This window comes from Artemia franciscana, unplaced genomic scaffold (assembly GCF_032884065.1).
Source record: "Artemia franciscana unplaced genomic scaffold, ASM3288406v1 Scaffold_1012, whole genome shotgun sequence".
Taxonomy (NCBI): domain Eukaryota; kingdom Metazoa; phylum Arthropoda; class Branchiopoda; order Anostraca; family Artemiidae; genus Artemia; species Artemia franciscana.
Genome location: NW_027062722.1, coordinates 104,545 through 125,901, shown reverse-complemented (window position 1 = coordinate 125,901; position 21,357 = coordinate 104,545). Strand labels below are relative to the sequence as shown.

At 33.2% G+C, this 21,357-nt stretch overlaps 1 protein-coding gene across 1 annotated transcript in view; it reads right to left on the bottom strand.

The window, feature by feature from the left end:
- The window catches only part of LOC136042277 (E3 ubiquitin-protein ligase NRDP1-like), a 77,541-nt gene that overhangs the window by 44,710 nt on the left and 11,474 nt on the right, over positions 1-21,357 (bottom strand). Inside the window, exon 2 of the mRNA XM_065727230.1 lies at positions 17,718-17,860. Within this exon, the coding sequence (XP_065583302.1) occupies positions 17,718-17,860 (143 nt within the window). The remainder of the gene's footprint in view (positions 1-17,717; positions 17,861-21,357) is intronic.

Sequence of the window (21,357 nt, the reverse complement as noted above, 5' to 3'; positions counted from 1 at the left end):
GCTACAAATGTGAGAATATTAAGGGGTCCGGTTTAATACTAGGGGGTGTGTCATATGAGTCCCCTTCAAATTTTAAATGACCACCTCTTCTGTTAAAACCTTGTATACCCTTGCGTCATAACTTACAGCCCTTCCTTTGAGCTTGGGGTGGGGGTGTGTGTATGTTGACCCCAAAATTTCTGCTATTTGATCACTTCAAACAAATTAAACTTAAACAAATTAAAACACATCAATTAATTAAACAAAAACTTAAACAAATTAAAACACATCAATTAATTAAACAAATCAATCTTAAACTTTGATCAGATACATTTGGAATAAAACGGTGTTTTTGTTCAGGGAGAGGGGGGGAGAGGATGCCCTCTGATCCTTTCTGACGCAAAACAGGTACCTTGAACTTTCAATTTCTATTCAAATGAGTCATTTTTAAAGTTTATGCGGCCTCTCCTTACATAAGAACCTTATACGTCCCAGGGCACATATTCAAACACTAGCCCTCGGGGGTTTATGCCAACCTCACAGTTTTTGTTATCTAATTTTTACACTATTTTTAACAAAATACCTAACTCAAAATTTTTATTGGATGTATTTGTAGAAAAAAAGGGCGTGGGGGGCTAATTGCCATTCGATCTTTATAACTCTTTAATAGTGAACTAGAATTTTAAGTTTTCTATCAAATGAGCCATATCTGAAGTTTATACGAGCATCTCTTTTATAAGAACCATATATGCCCACAGGACATAGCTTACAACGCCTATTCCCTTGGGGATTACAGCGACCCAGGAGTTATAATATATAGTGTTTGAACTATTTTTTAACCAAATGGCCATCTAATTTTTTTTTATCAGATTGTTTTAGGGCAAAAAAATATGGAGAGGAAAGGGCTAGCTGTCTTGCGATTTTTCTTCACTCTGATAAAATGAACTACAACTTTTAATTTAAAATTAAATGAGCCCTCTCTGAAGTTTATACAGGCAACCCTTTGATAAAAACCATATTTGCCCCATGTTGTAACTTACCACACCTTCCTCTGGCCCTGGTGGGTTCTTTTGAAACTAGATTTTTTCGTTATCTGACCTTTGAAAATTTTGTTGACAAATTGGCTATCTCAAAATTTATGTCGATGGCAAATTGGGCAGAAAAGGGCATGGGGCCTAACTACCCCCCGAATACTATTGACTCTTAAAAAGTGAACTAGAGCTTTCAATTTCCAATCTAATGAAACCCCATTGAGGTTTACACGAGTATCCCTTCCATATGACAAATATATGCCCTCAGGGCATAACTTCTCCCGGGTCCATATGGTTTGTGTCGACCCCGCAGTTTTTGTTATTTGATGGTACTTATTTTATTGTTAAAGTGATGTTATTTGAACTAATTTTCTTTTAAATGGCTATCTCAAAATTTTTATCGGATGGGGTTGAGTAAAAATTGGTTGGCGGGGGAATGGGGGTGGTTGCTCTTGGATATCTTATGACGCTTAGAAAGTGAAGTGGAACTTTCAACTTTAAATTTCCAATCAAATCAGCTCTCTCTAAAGCTTATACGACCATCCCTTCCAAAGGAACAGTTCATTCCCCCGGGGTATAACTTACAACGACTGCGCTCGGGCCCTGGGGGCTGTGTTGACGCCAGATTTTTGTTATCTGACCTTTTAATTAGTTTTAACATAATCTTTATTTAATAGGCTTCATTGATGCATATGGGAAAAAGCTCATGGACAGGAGGGGGGGTAATCACTCTCTGATCCTTATGACTCTTGAAAAGTTGAACTAGAACATTAACTTTCCAAAGAAATGAGCCCTCTCAGGGGTTTTTATGAGCATTCCTTCCATAAAAACAATGTATACCCTTGACTTAACTTACAACGACTACACCTGGGCCCTGGTGGTTTCTGTCGACAAATAAATTTTCGTTATCTGAGCTTTGAAATTTAAAAGAAAATGACTACCTCAAAATTTTTACCTGATGTATTTCGGGAAAAAAGGGAGTGGAGGAGGCTGGCTGCCCTCTGAACACTTTTGATTTTTAAAAAGTCAACTAAAACTTTCATTTTCCAATCAAATGATCCCTCTCTGAAGTTTACTCACCGAACCCTTCCATAATAACCTTATGTGCCTCTAGGGCATAACTTACTACACCTGCCCCAAGGCCTCAAGGGGCTGTGTTGACACCGGAGTTCTTGTTATCTCAACATTGAACTATTTTTTATCAAAATATCTATCTATAAATTTTTATCTGCCAAATTTGGGGTAAAAAAGGGCTGGAAAAGGGGGGGGGGGCAGAAGCCCTCTGATTACTTTTAACTTATGAAAAGTGAACCCGAACTTTCAATTTCCAATCAAGTGAGCAATCTCTGAATTTTGTGTGAGCATTTTCTTCCATTAGAACCTTATATGCCCCAAGGTATGACTTACAATGCCTGCCTCCGGACTTCAGGGGCTATTCGGCAATTTCTAACAAAATGGCTATCTAAAAATGTTATCCGATGCGATTGGCGAAAAAAGGGCGTGAAGGGTGGGGGTTAGTTTCCTTCTAATCTAAATTGAATCTAAACAGTGAACTAAAACTTTAACCCCCAGGGAATAACTCAAAACTCCTGTGCCTGGGGCTTATGTCAACCACAGATTTTTTTTTATCTTTGAACTATTTTTAACAAAATGGCCACCCCAAAATTCCTATCGGATGTATTTGGGATAAAACGGCTTGGGGGGCTAGTTCACCTCCGATCACTGTTTAATCTTACAAAGGGAACTAGGACTCTCGATTTCCAATCGGTTGAGCCTCCTTTGAAGTTTATACGAGGACCAAATCCATATGAGGGGCCTCTGGGAAAAAAACAACATTGAGGCCGTATGGCCTTTTCTAAAGGTAAAGCTATTGCACTATCTCTGATTATATATATAAATATATATATATATATATATATATATATATATATATATATATATATATATATATATATATATATATATATATATATATACACTGGGACTCTGCATTATTTCAATCATAACAATATTTCAGCACCATCTCTATTATATCAATTTAAAAAAAATATTATATCCATTATGAATCAATCCATTATAAACAAAATTTCCTTGCAAAATTTTAAATTGGTTAAAAAGGTGAACTGGGGTAAAGTAACTAAGTTAACCTACATGTTTGCTTTCACTACACTGCTTTCTATTTTTTTTCTTCTTCTCAGTGCTTTATTTTGTGTTAAACACGTAGAAAAATGCGTGGGTAACTAAATCCCCGTTTATTTAATCACCAAGCAACTGGCCATCTATAATTGAACCTCCGTGCAACTAAGCCTCTGTTAACCAAACCCCTTATAAATGAACTCCAGTGCATATGAACCCCCTTGTAACTGAACCCTCATGCAGCAGTACCCCAATTAAATGAAACCTCATGTAACAGAACTCCCAAACTACTAACCCCTTTTATTGAGCCCTTTGTAAGTGAACTCCCTTGTGACTAAAACTCTGTGCAGCTGAACAATCTTAACACTTTCACAGCTGACTACAGACTAACTACCAAATAGAAAGATTATTTCTACTTCGGGAACATCTTTGAGAAAGGAAAAATCCCTATTAATAAGCAAGTCAATACCTAGTAGCTTTTATTAGTTTAGAATCAAGTTTTTTTTTGTAGGTTATCATTCCTCTCTCTAGGGATACCCCTGAAGTACAAAGATTCTTTTGGTTCATTAGTTAATGCGCAGTCAGCTGTAAGAGTGATAGCTGTAGTTATTAATGGAAGGATTTATGAAACATAAAATTATCTGGAATCTTGTGATTTTGGAAAAATGTTTTCAAAAGTTATCAGTCCAAAAGAAACTTTTCTTTCAAAGAATGCTCGATGATGTTCTGAAAGATGAATGTAAAACTTTGAATTATTATATGATGCTTATGGATCTTGGTCGAAGTGCATTTACTCAAATTATTGACATATTACTGGAAACAAAACAAAATATTATTGTGTATTTGCTTTTGAAGATTACCATAGATAGTTAATGATGATTTAAGAATATTCAACTGAGTTTCCAATCTATATTTTCTCATCTGAACAAAAAATAAGTCGACCATTTATAAAATCCTTTCCAAACATATTTACAACTACTACTGCTACTACTAATAACTCACTGCAGCACCAAGCCGCCTGAGGCCAACACAGCTACGCACAGTCCTCCTCCAACCTGATCTATTTAAAGCCTCCCTCTTTACACCCTCCCAGGGAGTTCCCATTTCCTTTAAATCTTTATTTATGACATCCTCCCAACCCAGACAAGGACGATCTGCTTTCCGTGTAGCCCCAGACGGTTGGCCAAAAAGGACAATCTTCGGTAGTTTGTCATCCTTCATCCGTAGAACGTGGCCTAGCCGTCTCAACCTTTCTTTCATTATAGCCCTAGAAAGCGGGATTGAACCACACCTTTCGTACAACCTAACGTTTGAAATACGGTCAGTCAGCCGGGTACCCAGAACAATCCGTAGGCGATTTCTCTGGAAAACATCTAGTAAATTTTCATCTGCTTTTCGGAGTGTCCATGCTTCAGAGCCATATTTGACCACTGTCATCACTGTAGCTTCCAATATTCTAATCTTGGTTTGTGACTTATCTTTCTTTTCTTCCAAACTTTTTTTAACTGTGAAAAAACACCCTGAGCCTTAGCTATTCTACTTTTAACATCTTTTCATTTTGGTAGATATCACCATTATTTTTACCGTTTTGAAGTTCTTAGACATAAGACTACCGAGAATCTTTTCATCCTTGGTGTCTCGTAAGTGATGTTACAGGCTTAGCGTCTAGGATATTTGACACTTTAAAAAGTGGCCCATAAGGAATTCCTCTTTAAAAAATCTTATTAGTCCTATTAATTCCAACTGTACCACCAACATTGAACTTTTTCTTCTTCTTCTTCACGACCTTTTCACTGTATGTTTTACTATTTTTACAAAAATTGTTCAAAATTCACAGTTAAAAATTCTAATTCTTATTCGTTTATTTAAATAGCTATCGTAGCACTAACAAATGAACACTAAATTACACTACTTTTACAATCACAAGAATCACAAAATTACAATTAACACTTAAATTACAATTAACAGTTAAATACTCTTACGAAATATGGTACAAAGGAGTTTGTGTATCTGTTCGTACGGCACTTGACCGGTTCTAGTTTGTTGTAATGCCTAGTATGTCTGCTGACTGATGTGGAAGGTGGTATGAATTGGTGCTTCTCGTTTGTTAGTAGTGATTTTCCAAATTTCACTATTAGCTCATGTCTTCGATCGAATAAGGTGGGCAAATTCAAGAGCTCAAGGGCACTTTCGTTGCTGCTAGAACTGGTTCCAAGTAATATCTTAGTAGCGCGTTTTTGGACATGTTCTAGTTCATCTGCCAGTTAAACTGTGTTCTGAGTTTGGGGACCACAAACGGAACAGCAATACTCGAGAAAAAGTTCTGATGTAGGTTGTATACGCCAACAGGAGCTGACGATCAGAAAAGAATAACCTGTGCATACTTTTTAAACTATTGATTGAGTAGTGACCTTTTTGCTCAATATTGTCTACATGCAGCTTAAACGAGCAGTCACTTGTAAATGTTACGCCTAGGATTGTTGAAGAGGAAAGAATTGGAAACAGAGCATCTAAGAGATTGATATCTCGCTTGAGTGGATTAAATCATAAGACTTTTGATTTCTGCTCATTCACTTGTAAACTATTCGACTTACATTTGTTGATGAGGTCTCTGAAGAAAGTTGGGTCAGACTGCTGCTTTGCATTTTTGCATTTTTGACTATTTTTTTTAGTCATCAACAAACTTGAAATGTTTGGACGTTGGCTTGGAAAAGACGTTTTCCTTTAAATTTTAAAACCTTTCTTTTGCTATTGCTTCATGCTAGTGCAGGTGCAACAGAACAATGTTGCTTTATACGTCGGTTGAAAACTTTTGAAAGTTGAACATTACCTTCGGTCAAATTTAAATAAAAGTTCATATATGAAATTAATAAACTCTTTGTCAATAGAGTGTTTGAGTATGGCTTTCCTCAGTGCCAACTTTGAACTACTTAGAATGGACAATAAATGTCCATTTTCATGTAGTTTCCTCAGTGTCATGTTGGCAACTAATGAATTTTTATACTGTTAAAGGGAGGATATAGGTTAGTTTAACTATCAAAAATTTTTGTTACAACGTGTGAATTTTCTAGTGCATTGAGATCCAAACTATTGAGATCCAATAGAATGTAACCTTAGAATGTATTTGTTTCATGGTTGTATGTCAAAAGTAAGTAATTCTGGAGCATCGGGATATATTTGTTTATTGAGAGTTATTAAAAAACTTGAATCACAAACAACACTATAGATGATGTAGTGGGTACAATTCAAAGCAAGTGTTCTCATAAATTTGCTCCGAGGGAAGAGATAGTGTAGGACTAGTATTATAGAAATTTTTTATGATGCGAGCAGGACAGTAAACGATTGTGGCATTTTTTGAGACCATTGTCCAATGGATTTGGCTATATCATTAGATATAAACCAAGAATTTTGTTCCAAGTATAAATTTTGTGCCTGATGCAATACCCCTTAATTTATCTTAGGACTCTTGCAAGAAAAGTAGTGATAATAGATTTTTTGGGGTTTCCCAAAAACGCTTGTGATCGTTTGATCACAATTTTGTTAAAAGTGCTGTTTTGTTTGATATTTAGAAGCCATAAAGGAATGGTCTGAAAGATGTTTTAAATTGATACATATTGTTTTCAACATCTTCATCAGCTGGAATACAACTAACTGCAAACTTTAGTTGTAAAGTCAATAAGAAATTATTTCCGCATCATTCCTGTTGCTACGATATCGATATCTTTGAAAACCACACTACCTTTCCATGACGAAAATATAAAAGTTCAAAATAGGGATGAAACCATTTAACAGACAGTGAAAAAAATATAAAAATTTTCAACTGGATATTTCAGACACATATAGAGTGTCCATCACCAGAATTAAAACTAAAAGACATTGATAAAAACAAAAAAATATATACCCAATAAACCAAAAAAATATAGTTCACTCCTCTTTCAATAGAACAGCGGAAGCAAATCTTCTTTACCTTTTCGGTTCCGGTTCATTAGATTTATCTGATATATCAAGTGAACAGCGGTCAAAGCTCTTTGGTGAAATGGGATTTAATTTATTTGACCTCAGTAAAATATTATAAATTGAATTCAATTCAAGTTCACCTGTATGTCTGTTTAAGGAATTATTCTTGAATAAATTTTTTTTTTTCAATTGTTTTCTTGAAAGTTCGCTTTAAACCTTAGTCCCTAGAAATCAAAGAAACATTCTCTCACAAAATAAAATGTTTTAAATAGTCATAAATATGTCCGACGAGAAGAGCCGATAGAGCCGACGGGAAGTCTTCAGAACTGGAATTTTGCTTTAAGGACGATGACAAAGAATTAAGATATTGCAGCAATCTCATTTTCAAATTCTGGCTAGTACGTCCCACATAAAAACTTTCACAAGCACATAGGATGTTATCAGCCCAGCTTTGCTGCTCTAGGGAAAGACGATCCTATCTGGAATTTAAAAAACAAGCCAAAGTATTACTACCTCTTAAAGCTACCTTCAAACTATTATTTTGTAAAATTCCTTTAAGTTCTTCACTCAGCCCTGGAACATATATGGCAAAGAACAAAAAACATCTTTTTTCTGTTATTTCCAGGATATGGTTAGAAAATTCCAGAAATTCTTTCCTTCTTTTCAAAAACGTCTGGCCGATTAACCAGCCTGGGTAAGAGTTACCTATTAAAGTTTCTTTTGGCAGTAATAATTCTACCTCAATGAATTTTGGAGAGCAAATTATAACAATGCGGTCAGTTAAGGAAACGATTAAACCAGTTTTTACTTGGTGAGCGTGACCGGAGATGAATGTCAAAAAGCTATTATTGTTAGTAGGTTCTCTGAGACAGTTTTCATTTTTGAATAGTAGTACATTCCAGAAAAGGAAGTTTCTTGTTCTCTCCTTATTCTATTGTAAATTTTAAATCACCTCTCCAAAAATTTATATATTCTAAGAAACTTTTTAGTTCCTCCTCCCCATAATTCCATATTGAAATTATGTCATCAATATATCTCTCCCAAAATTTGTGTTTTAAAAAATAAGAATCTAACGCTATTTATTCAATATTTTCTACAAAACAATTGGCTAATAAAGGACTTAAAGGGGCCCCAATGTGTAAACAATTTACTTGTTTGAAAAAAACCTCCGAATTGAAAAAAATAACAGAACGTAATGCACAATCTAGCTAAACTCCTAGTTACACCGACTTCCAAAACTGTTTCACCACTAAATAAGTCCAAATCTCTCAATGTATTTCTTTCAAGAACATTATCTTTGGCCTTTACATCAATATTCGTACACAATGATGCTACATCGAAACTTGAGATTATAGAATTTTAAAAAATTTCCACTTTTTTTAGTTTTCTCACAAGTTCTGACGAATTCTTAATGTAAGAAATTTTTTCAACATGACTGGTTTACATAATGATACTAATCAATTGTTAAGAGCACTTTATGGTGACTTTGTACGTGCAACAGTTGGTTGTAATGGCAAGTTTGGCTTATGTATCTTTGGAAGTCCCTATAATTTAGGGCAGAAGGAACTTCTATGCATTTGTAGTAAGGTTTTTGTAAAAGTTCCAGTAGAATAAATCATCTATTCAATAGAAACATCTTTACACAGAAGCCCCACCCGAATCAAAGATGTTAGCCTACTAAGAACTTCTACAGTGAAAACACTGTCAAAGTTTGCTTTAAAATCAGAAATCCCTAGCAATTCTATCAAAGATGTAACGATTCTTAATAATTATACAAGGGGTGAATCTATTTCAATTACAAAAGCAGACAAGGTTAACACTTTAATGGTAGAGGATATCAAGGACTTCGATTCAAAATTAAACATTTAACTGAAAGATGAAAAACATTTTTTTTTTCAATTCAGTGGGGTTTTTTGAACAATTAAATTGCTTACCCATGGGGGTCCCTTCAATTACTCTATTAACAAATTGTTTTGTAGAAAATATTGAAACAATAGCCTTAGATCCATATTTTTTTAAACGCAAGTTTTGGAGGAGATATATGGATGACATAATTTCAGTATGGAATTATGGGGAGGAGGAATTAAGAAGCTTTCTAGTGTATATTAATTTTTTGGAAGGTGATTTAAGATTTAAAATGGAATAGAAGAGGATAAGAAACTTTCTTTTCTGGATTTTCTACATTTAAAAAAGGAAAATAGTATGGATTCTAAAATTTACAGAAAACCTACTAACAATAATAGATATTTGTCATTCGTCTCCGGTTATGCTCGACAAGTAAAAATTGATTAAATCATTTCCTTAACCAACTGTATTTTTAGAATCATTTCTCGAAAATTCATTTAGGAGGAATTTTTGTTGTTAAAAGAAATTTCAATTGGCATTACCGAGGTTTGTTAATTGACTAGACTTTTAGGAAAAGAAGGAACAAATTTCTAGAATTTTTTAATCATGGCCAGGATACAACAAAAAAGATAAATATTTTTTGTTCTTTACCATATGTTCCAGGGCAGAGTGAAAAACATGAAAGAATTTGATAAAATAATGGTTTAAATGAAATTTTAAGGGGTAGTAATACTTTGGCTAGTTTTCTAAATTCTGGAAAGGATCAAACTTCCGTAGAGCAACAAAGTGGGATTTATAAAGTCCCATGTACTTGTGGAACTGATTCTATGGGACGTACTAACCAAAATTATCAAAATGAGATTACTGCAACAGTATGATTCTATATTATCGCCCTTAAAATTCCAAACCTGTAGATTTCAAGTTGGATCTATCGAAACATATTTATAATAATCCAAATCGTTTTATTTTGTTTCAGAATGTTTCTTTGATTTTCTAAGGACCAAGGTTTAAAGCAAAATTTCAGGAAAAAGAATAAAATTGAAAAAAAACTCATTAAAGAATAATTCCTTGAGCAGAGATACATTTGAATTTGGATTAAATTTAATTTATGATATTTTACTGAAGTCAAATGAAGTAAATATCATTTCACCTAAGAGCTTTGACCTCTGTCCACCTGAAATGTCAGATAAATCTAATGAACCGGAACCAAAAGGTCAAGGAGATTCGCTTCTGCAATTGCATTGAAAAAATAAGAGCAATAAACTATTTGTAATTAGTTTATTGGGCATAAATTTTGTTTTCTTTATTAATGTGTTTTAGTTTTACTGCTGGTGATCGACACGTGATCGACATGTGTCTAAAATATCCAGCTAAAAGTTTTATATTTGTTTCACTGTCTATTAATGGGTTTTATTCTTTTTTGAAATGTTGTATTTTCGTCATAAAAAAGCAGTGGGGTCTTCGAAGTTATCTACGTCAAAGCTTATAGATATAATGTGACCAAGGTGGTGTCTAGATGTATTAACACCCATAAGAGACACGCAATTGTTATAAATCAACGAGATTTTCTTCATCAATGGAAGAAGAAAAGGATTTTGCCACCCTCAATAAAATTCAATTTACGTTTAGCCAGTTTTAAAGGAGAAGAGTTCGAACGAGGTCTACATTTCAGGACTTTAAATCATTTGATTAAAAATAAAAAGAGAAAAAGGTCTTTATTAATGAAAGACAAAATTTTCCTGGAAAATGATATATATATATGTGATTTTTGTTTTATTCAACAGACAACAAGAAATCATTTCGATCATGACTTTCACCTTTCCAGAGAAAGATTGTTTAATTTTTTTTCAAAATTATCTGAAAATGAAATTGTAATACCTTCCTTAGCTCTTGGAACAGGTGTAGTTAATTTTTCATCAAGGACCTTAAAATTAAAACAAAAAATGTCCGTATTGGAAAAAATTCCAAAATTTTTCTTTAAAACTAATAAATTCCAAGTAGTAGAAATAATTTCTTTAATAGAAACATCTTTACACAGAAACCCCATCCTATTCAAAGATGTCGCCCTAGTATGAGCTTCTACAGTGAAAACTCTGTCAAATTTTGCTTTACATCTACACATCCCTAACAATTCTATCAAAGACATAGTGATTCTTAATAGTTTAAGAAGGGATTAATCTATCATTATTAAAAAAGCAGGCAGGGATAACACATCTGTGGTAATGTATACTAAGGACTACGATTTGAAATTAAACGTTTTACTGAAAGATGAAAAAACGTACAAAAAACATTCTTTTGACCTAACTGACTCGTACACAAAGAAGCTTAAGAACAAGTTAAAGAGTTTGAAAAACGCAGGGAAGATTAAACCTCAACTTTACTACAAATGCTTACCAAGAACTTTTTTGTACCCTAAATTATATGGACTTCCAAAGATAGATAAGCCAAACCTGCCATTACGACCATTGTTGCAAGTACAAAATCACCAACTAGTGCTCCTAGCATTTGGTTATTGTCATTATGTAAGCCACTCATGCCGACAAAAATTCTTACATTAACCATTCGACAGAACTTATGAAAAAACTAAAAGAAGTGGGAAGTTCTTCAAATTCTATAATCTCAAGTTTCGACATAGTATCAATGTATACAAATATTGAGGTAAAAGCCGCAGAAAATCTTTTTGAAAGAAAGATATAAAAAAATTTGGACTTAATTGGTGGTAAAACAGTTTTGGAAGTCAGTGTAATTATGAATATAGTAATCTTTTTCAATACGCTCTCTTATTTTTTTCAATTTAGGGGTTTTTTCGACCACATAAATGGTTTGCCCATGGGGCCCCCGTTAAGTCCTTTATTACAAATTGTTTTGTAAAAAACATAAAAACTATAGCGTTAGAATCATATTTTTTGTATAAATTAGGGAGGGGGTGATAAATGGATGAAATAATTTCAGTGTGGAATTATGGGGAGGAGGAATTAAAGGGTTTTTATAACATCTTGACTTTTGGCGGGGTAATTTAAAATTTACAACAGAATAAGAAGACGATAAGAAACTTCCTTTTCTAGATGTTTCACTTTAAAAAAATGAAAATAGTCTGGATTTTAAAATTTACAGAATACCTTCTTATAATAATAGATTGTTGTCATTTTTCACCGGTCACGCTCACCAAGTAAAAATTGGTTTAATTATATCCTTAACTGACCACATTTTTAGAATTTGCTCTCCAAAATTTATAGAGGAGGAATTATTGTTGTTAAAAGAAGTTTTAATAAGTAACCATTACCCAGGTTAGTTAATTGACCAGACTTTTTGTAAAAGAAGGAAGAAATTTCTAGAACTTTTAATTATATCCTTGAAATAACAGAAAAGAAATATATTTTTGTTCTTTACCATATGTTCCAGGGCTGAGTGAAAAATTTAAAAGAGTTAAACAAAATAATGGCTTAAAGGTAGCTTTGAGAGGTAGTATACTTAGCTAGTATTTTAAGTTCTGGAAACGATCAAACTTCTGTAGAGCAGCAAAGTGGGGCTTATAAAATCCAATATACTTTTGGAAGCTTTTATTTGGGATGTACTAACCAGAATTTGAAAATGAGATTGCTGCAACATAATAATTCTATTACATCGTCCTCAAAGCAAAATTCCAAACCTGAAGATTTTATGTCGGCTCTATCTGAACATATTTATAATTATCCAGATCATTTTATTTTGTTTGAGAAATTTTCTTTAATTTCTATGGATTAAGGTTTAAAAAACATTTTCAGGGAAACAATTGAATTAAAAAGAAAAATATTCAAGAATAATGCAATAAATAGAGATACAGGTGAATTTTAATTGGATATCAATTTATAATAGTTTACTGAGGTTGAATAAAATAAATGTCATTTCACTGACAAGCTTTGTTCTCGGTCCACCCAATATGTCAGATAAATCTAATAAATTGGAACCGAAAAGTTCAAGGAGATTTGCTTCCACTGTTACATTTAAAAAATTAAGAGCAATAAACTATATACAATTAGTTTGTTGGGTATAAATTTTGCTTATTTTTTTAATGTCATTTAGTTTTTCTGCTGATGATGGACACTGTATATGTGTCTCAAATATCCATTTAAAAAACTTTATGTTGTTTCACTGTCTATTAAAATGCTTCATCCCTATTTTGAACTGTTAAATTTTTGTTATTACTGCGATGTTCAAGAACAAAAAATTAGAACAATATATGTTTTTCTTTTATTTTATAATAAATGCATATCCTTTTGTATCGACACAGACAATATTACACTTAAAAAAAAACTCTTAGAAAAGCCCGTTACCCTCGAGGGTGTGGCGGCCTCTGGTGGTGGCTAGCTGAAAACCACATCCCCTATCTCCAGGCCGGCTGCAGGCACAGGGGTAAAATAATTTCAAAGTTTGTAAAAATACATTGAAAATACGACAGCAACAACAACAATAAGTCTGCCCTGCTTACACAAAAAAATAAAGCTAAGAAAATTCTTCCATCTCCCGCCTACTATTTAATTTAAAGGATTTTTTTCAAGACCGAGACCAAGACCTTGTCTATATTGAAGACATAAATATCAATCTGGATTGAGGTAGGTCCGATAGGATAGTAGCCTTCCAACACCCTCACATGCATAACCCTTTTCTGATATGGCTTCTATGGCAGTTTTTCTACTCTAACTCTGTAGTTTTTAATTTTAAAGATTAAATCACCGTTACTTTAGAACTTAGAATTAAACTTCTCTACACAGAGTTTCTATAACCCTTCGGATCCTCAAGCACACCGTGGGATATCAAATCGCTGCCTGTCATGGATTTTAGATACGATAGTATTTGGGGTCTGGTACTTCACTAGCTCCAATAAATAGACTCGTCCCAGTTGGTAAAATTCGTGTGAGAGCTAAAATTTTCACCAGTTTTCACATCATTCAATAGATTGTCAGCTTTAAATTTTAACCAGAGCAAATAAGTGTCTCAATAACACTTGAAATTGTCCCTTCTCTGGATACTGAAACTTACACACATTGTAAAAATTCAAAAATCTTTTTTGGAGATTTCTAAAATTGCGCTACCTCCAGCAATGCTTTTATTCAAATAACATTTCTTTTATTCTCCTATGCAAAAAGACCATGGTGGAGTCTATAATGATAATCGATGTAAAGTTTGAATGGGAAACGATTTGAGCACATTCTTTTGGGTCAGTGAGAACGTCACAACGGATCCTATTGCACAGACTCTCACACATTTTACCAAAGGCTTGATTTAAATGAGCCAAAAGATTTCTCTTCAACCTTTTTTTTGCTTCTAAAAATTCACCAACAAAAGTGTCAATGAGAGGTTTCATGTACAACTTTTGATAAAATTGGAGGGCTCTATGAATCCTTCTGATCCTGAAATCGTTGGCCACCATCCATTGCAAAGAAACGCGGGGATCAATAATATTCTGTTTATTATTAAGGTTGTTTGGAAAATTTCCAATGCTTAACCCCATCCTTTGCCAAACAAATATTATGTCAACTCAAAAAGGCCTTATAGTAGTAGCAGTAGTAGTATTATTAATAGTAGAAGGTAGTAGTAGTACTAGTATTAGTAGTATTGGTAGTAGTAGTAGTAGCAGTAGTAGCAGCAGTAGTTGTACCGAGTAAAAATAGTCATAAAATAATTTGAAGTAAAATCTAATAGAAATGCCAAACGAGCAAATCTTTCTAAGAATCAAAACGAGCAAAATTTACAATGAATAATTAAGTAAAACCAGAGATAGCAATTACCACAAACAATAGGGGAGGTGGGTAACTTCCATTAAGGATTATAAAGGCCAGAGTATCTTTGTGTTTCCCGGTAACAGCTTTTAATTTAAGTCCTGCGTTTTCAATTATATAACAGCAATAAAAATTATATCTCAAGGTTAAAAATAACTAAATTTTGACTCCTATAAAAAAGGGTGAAAATAACCCAAAATGCAACATGACCTATATTTAAATTACGTCACCAAAAAGTAATTATAAAGGGGAATGTAAGAAGATTGTCTTTTGTGAGTGTGCATGTATATGAAAAGTGTTTTAAATCAATATACGAGTGGGGGGATTTACTCCCCATTTACCCTTTATTTTTGCGAATATCTTCTGATCAAGCACCAAATAGGGCAGCAGAGAAGACGACACCTTCAACTCTATTCCAAAAACACTTGATTTAAAAGTCAAAGCACTGCGGTTAAACAACATTGAGCTCTAGTGGACAGACTAGGGAGAAGGAGTGGTAGCCATTGCTCAATTTTACTTAAGATGATCCTCCCATCCCCATATTGAAGTTCCTGGCCTAACTGCGAAGAAACGAAGATCAGTGTCCCTGGTTTGGACCTTAGGGGTTGAGTGCTGTCTTATTTTACTTACTGTATCTTCGTGTATCATGGGGGATGTGTACTATCTTCTAAAAATTTTGCTGTTTTGTCTGAGACAAAAGGGTGAAAATGTTTGCTTTTATCTTTGCCAGCCCCTCCCCTTACCAAGGGACTAAGAAGCGGATTCCGCCAGATTAGCATTCGCTGTTAGCTGTTAAAGTATAAACCCCCATGATATAATTGCTGAATAAGAGCTAAACACTCGGAAGTAATTTCAGATACGGGTTAGCTTACAACTATTTGTTGAATAGTTATCTAGGAACTTGTGTTTTTTTAAAATTTGTGCGATAAAAAACTGGGTTTTGATGTTTCTATGAGCAAGGCTTCATGAATACATTTGATGACTAATTTGAAAGTAATTACTTATAAAGGTTTATCTTGACTTCGCTTATTCATTACAATGCAAGCACTAGATGAGCACTAATAAAAATCTCTCATTCAGAAGAATCTTGATGCAAATAATCATGCCATTGCAAATGGTTTTTTCTACGAATAGAATATGTGCTCATGTATGTATACAAACTATATGTCTCTTGTACTATATCAATTTTTTGCCTGTTGGAGTATGTAAATGAGGCTTATGTTACGTGCAATAAGGTTCAGGCTATAATCTTTAGAGATTTTTGTCCCTTCCCTGGTGTCTGAGACTATACTACTGGTTGCAGGGGTTAGGTTGCATGGGGTTCAGTTACCCTTAGTTCAGTTGCAATAGGACCATATAGAAGTGGTGAAGTTGTTATTCATTGTAAGAATCAATACTAACTCATGGAACCACCTTATCATACAAAATTATAAGCCACATGTTTACAGATGAACAGTTCTTATAAACAAGGCTTGTTCCTAAGTTATGTGTTAAAAAAGGGCCCTGAGTATCCCACACGGTGAGTAACTCTGTGAAAATTCAAATATAATTGGAAAATTTACAGGGGGAGCTAAAGACCGCCTGAAAAACAGGTTGCTACCATTATATGAATTACTGTTACCACTGTTATAACCATTGCTAAGTGTATGAAGGTGAAATTTTCTGGGAATATTAAGGAGCGGGGTTGAAGTGAATCTCAATATACCGTCTGCATACAATTTGTCAATATGATGTATCAGTAATATCCCCAAAAACAACCTAGTGTCTAAAGTTGAAATTTACAGTCTTGATGTGGGAGATGTTGGACTAACAAAAAAGTAATATTTGAATTTATAATTTACTACTTCTACTGCTACTAAACTACTACTTATGCTAAACTACGATGCTGCTTCTATTAAGATTACTGTTACTGCAACTGCTTCAAAGATACAGCTTCTGCTGATTGTACTGCTACTGATATTACAAATGGATGTACTGCCACTGAAGCTAAAAAGGCAAAAATTTTAGAGAATGTTGAAATATTTTCTTCTATACAGAGAGCTCTTTGAGAAAACAATTTTTGGCAAATTTTTTTCAGGAAAACTGGATGAAGTACTCGGGAAAACTTGCAACTTGATAATGATTTTCCAAGGGTAAAATTATCAAAAATAACCATCAATAAATGACTAAGCCCAAAACGAGCAAAAATTACTATGAATAACAGAGTCAAACTCAGAACGACCAGAAAAAAACATAAATAGGACTGGCACTACCAATACATTTTGATTACCCGAACATAAATTGCATTTTACTAAAAGTAAAATAAATAATAAATGATTTTGACTTAATAACCAAAATTCATTAAGACTTTAAGTAATAAATGAAGTACCTGTACATTAAAAACTAACCCACATTCATTTGTGTTTTAGGAATTTAGGTTATGATATTTGCTTTTTGATATTATAAGAAATAGGAACATCGAAAAGGATTGTTTTTAGCAGATTATAAATCATGATCTAGTCTTCAGAAGTGGTGGGAGGGGGTAGTCAGTCCTCCTCATATTAACTGTTGCCTGTTTTGAATGAGACTCGGTTATCTATTGTAATTCCTATTCATTTTGAGTTTTATTTATTTATTGATGGCTGTTTATGGTAGTTTTAAGTTTGGAAGATTATTTGACTTTATTTCTTCTCGTTTTGGTTTAATAGACCTCTTTAGTTTTCTTTGAAAAACTCATTTTGTGGAGAATTGTTTTTATTAATCAAAAAAAAGTTATTCTAGCTCTTAACAATATTTTTTTAAATGAAACTTTCAGTTCCTTTTAAATTCATCTATAATCCAATCCATCAAACCTAGGTTTTTGAAAAACTGCTAAAAACTTCCGGTTTTATACCACAAATTAAACTGTTTCTTTATACTTTAAGCATCTCTGAAAAATAAGAAAAACCTCTGATTGAACGTATATGCCCATGGCTTTCATTTTAAATTCAAATGAGCTGTCAGGTTCTACACAAAAGAAAAAACCAAATACCTCAAAAGTAAAGATCGCAAAATCCTTGACACAGGCCTCAAATCAACTACGGTTAATTTTTTTCTGTCAAGTGGACACGAATGATTTGTGTTCAACCACGTCAATATACAAAGTTTACAAAAAGAATGTTCGCATTTAGGAGCCTGAAATATAAACACAAGAATTATCTAGTTAAAATTACTCATAGTACGTTTAATAATATATATTTGTTTTCTTGGTTTAGAATTTTCCCAGCTATTCGTACAATTATGTTTATGTATACACAACATAAATGGTTTATTATAAAAAATATTATCGTATTTTAACCTATGAATTTACACACATAGCCCAAAGAGTTCCAAATTGCTGGAATATAAAATATATAGTTTAAGAGTCCCAATGACTTCTTATCAGTAGCTGTGTAGTTAAACCTATAATATATTAAAAGCTATAAGCGAGAAAATTTGTCTGACACTCAGCAATTCTCTCAAACTAATGGTCCTAGAAGTGCGAGAACCCATTTTACAAAAAACCTTTGCCCAATAGGGTATTCGAACAAAATTTTGACATGGGCATTAGGTTCAGCATTGTTCAAAAGTCCAAAATCTATCGATCTGAAGATAGTATACCACTCACAACCATTTGTAAAAATACTGTATGTTATGCAATTTAATTACTGTCTGAATACAGAATTTTTATTAGTAAATATGCCAATATTTTCCCAGAAGAATTGTTAATATTTGGAGATTTTCCACGATGAGAATTTTTAATGAAAAAAAATTGGAACCGGTGGGGAGAAGTTTAGTCTCTGACTGTTCAATTTTACCTGCCGTGAGAACGTTCACAAGGACTTATCCAGGGAATTTTGAGCGTCGATCGAATTTTTTTATTTCCGTGTTGGGGGAGGGGGATTTTTTGCGGAAGTAATTTTTTTGTCATGGGACTTTTAAAGACAAGAACGTAAGATTTGTTTAAGAATATTGCAGAGAAAATCTTCCCTGAAGAGGAGGGGATTCCCTTCATCATTTGAAACAAGATGCGAAGTTGAATAAAAACATGTTTTTAAAAATTAAAGTGAAGAAAATGTTTAACTAGGAATTGTTCGAAATCATATTTTTCGGTGATATAATTTTTAATACATTTAATACAGTAGAAAGTTTTCAAGGGAAATAGAGAAATATCCCACGGAGGAGAAAGGTGCATTTTCCAATATGATTTTAAAAAGGACCAGAAAGTCAAGTAAAGTAGTTGTGAAATAGCATTTATTCAGTGAACATTTCAAATACCAATAGTGCCTGCTTATTGCTCCCTATTCTGGATGTGAAATAGCTGTTATTGCTATTGCTAGTTTGCTTCAAGTAAGTAATTGACGGAGTTTTACGAATTATGCTACAGTTTATTTTTCTTGGAGTCAATTAATATTTTGTATTATGAAAGGAAAGAGGAAAAAGGAAAATCTGACGAGTCTTTTCTTACATCCAGTCCTATGGAATAAATCTAATTGAAATCGCTAGCTGATAGTTTGAATCTAGTTTTACAGACTGTTAATGAAAGTTCAACTACGTTAAATGAACTGAAAGCTACTTTTGGAGGACTAGAAAAAAGAATTTCTAAGATCAAAGAATCTATATTGGCATCGAAATTGGAGGTGGAAAGTATTGATCCTAAAGTGACTAGCCTTGATATAGAAACCAAAGGTTTGAAGAGCCACATTTCATTGTTTGTTGATGAAAATTCTTTTCTGAAATCACACCTATCTAGCGTAAAGCATAAAATGATGAAGCTGGAAAGAAAGAAACTGATATTTTCTAGTATGAAACGTGACAGTAAATGACACTGGAAACGCTAAGGCGATTGTTGATAATATAATTTTGTCAGGCCTTGGGATTCATGAGGTACCCAACTACACAACAGCTGATCTTAAGTCTGAAAAAAGTCTGATAAAGGTTGCTATGGAAAACAAGGAGCTGAAATGGCAGTTCTAAAACATGCTCAAAATCTTGATGAAATAAAAATAATATTAGTGACTTATATAATGGGAACCTCTGCAACCACAAATATTGTGTCTTTTTATTATATTGTTGTTATTTTTTGTGCCAACAGGAGCTTTTGCTGACTGACTATATTTATGAATTTTTTTGTTATTATTTGTAACATATGAGGAGGTATACAGGTATGGGTTCAGGGTATGTAGGTAGGGGTAAAAATGATTGTGATACAACTTAAGGATAAAATTGAACTGCTTGAGAGAAATTCTGTGAAATTTTATGAAGAAATTAATGAAATTCTGCGTAATGATTGGGAGGAGGCAATTTTTTAAGGCATTAAAGGTGTAAATGAGCCGTCAAAGTATATTTTTGTTTGTGAATTAATGATTGTTTCGGATTTGAATTGACAAGATCATTTAGTGCTTTTTCATTTAAATCATCAAAGGCTGAATAGTTCTTATGATTATTTATCGGAGTTGTGTTATAATGTGACTGAAACTTGTTTAAGTGCTGAAAATGAAAGACTATTAAATATTTTGTCTCATAGTTTTTTTAGGAGGAATAGAAGCGTATCTAAGCATGGTGGGTTGACGGTTTACGTTAGATCGGGCTTCAAAGCTAAGGTAAGAGAAAATTTATGGCAATATGTTGATATGATGTGTGAGACTTTGGTATTGGAGGTTGGAACCCAGACACAAGATAATTTTTTCGAGGTTATTGTGCATAAGTTGCCTCCTTCAAAATTATGCAGTTTTATGGGTGATTTTAATATTGGTTTGATGCAAACGAATGATAAAACTTGCCAAAGCTCTTGCGATTTAATGAATAGTTTTAGTATGTTTCCTACTATTAATGTTTGCACGAGAGTAACGGAGAATACCTCTAGTTTAATTAATAGTATGTTTGTCAATATACTGTCGGGCTTCAAAGCTAAGGTAAGAGAAAATTTATGGCAATATGTTGATATGATGTGTGAGACTTCGGTATTGGAGGTTGGAACCCAGACACAAGATAATTTTTTCGAGGTTATTGTGTATAAATTGCCTCCTTCAAAAGTATGCAGTTTTATGGGTGATTTTAATATTGGTTTGAAGCAAACGAAGGATAAAACTTGCCAAAGCTCTTGTGATTTAATGAATAGTTTCATATATGTTTTGAATATGTTTGCACGAGAGTAACGGAGAATACTGCTAGTTTAATTGATAGTATATTTGTCAATAAGACATTTAGTAGGCCAAAAGTAATCATCAATGACGTGTCAGATCATTATGTGATTATCGGTTGTTGTGATATTAAAGCTTCTTATAATGGTTCAATTAATCGTAATAGTTTTAATCAGCAGATTTTTATGAAAGGTGGTGTCCTGAAGTTTCGGAAAGTATTGAGCAGGTCTGATTGGTCCTTTTTAATCCAGTTTACCACTTTTGGTGAGAAATTTAGTGAATGGTATAGCAAAATCACTGGTATTCTTCGTGAAATATGCATAAGAAAAGCAACAAAAGCCTTGGATAACATAGAGTCTGAATAGTTCTATTGAAAAAATACATTGATTATACAGAAAATGTGTTTTATGTAACAATGACTTGGACCGAGATATATATATATATATATATATATATATATATATATATATAAGAAATACAATATTGCATTTAACAAATTATTAAGAAAGG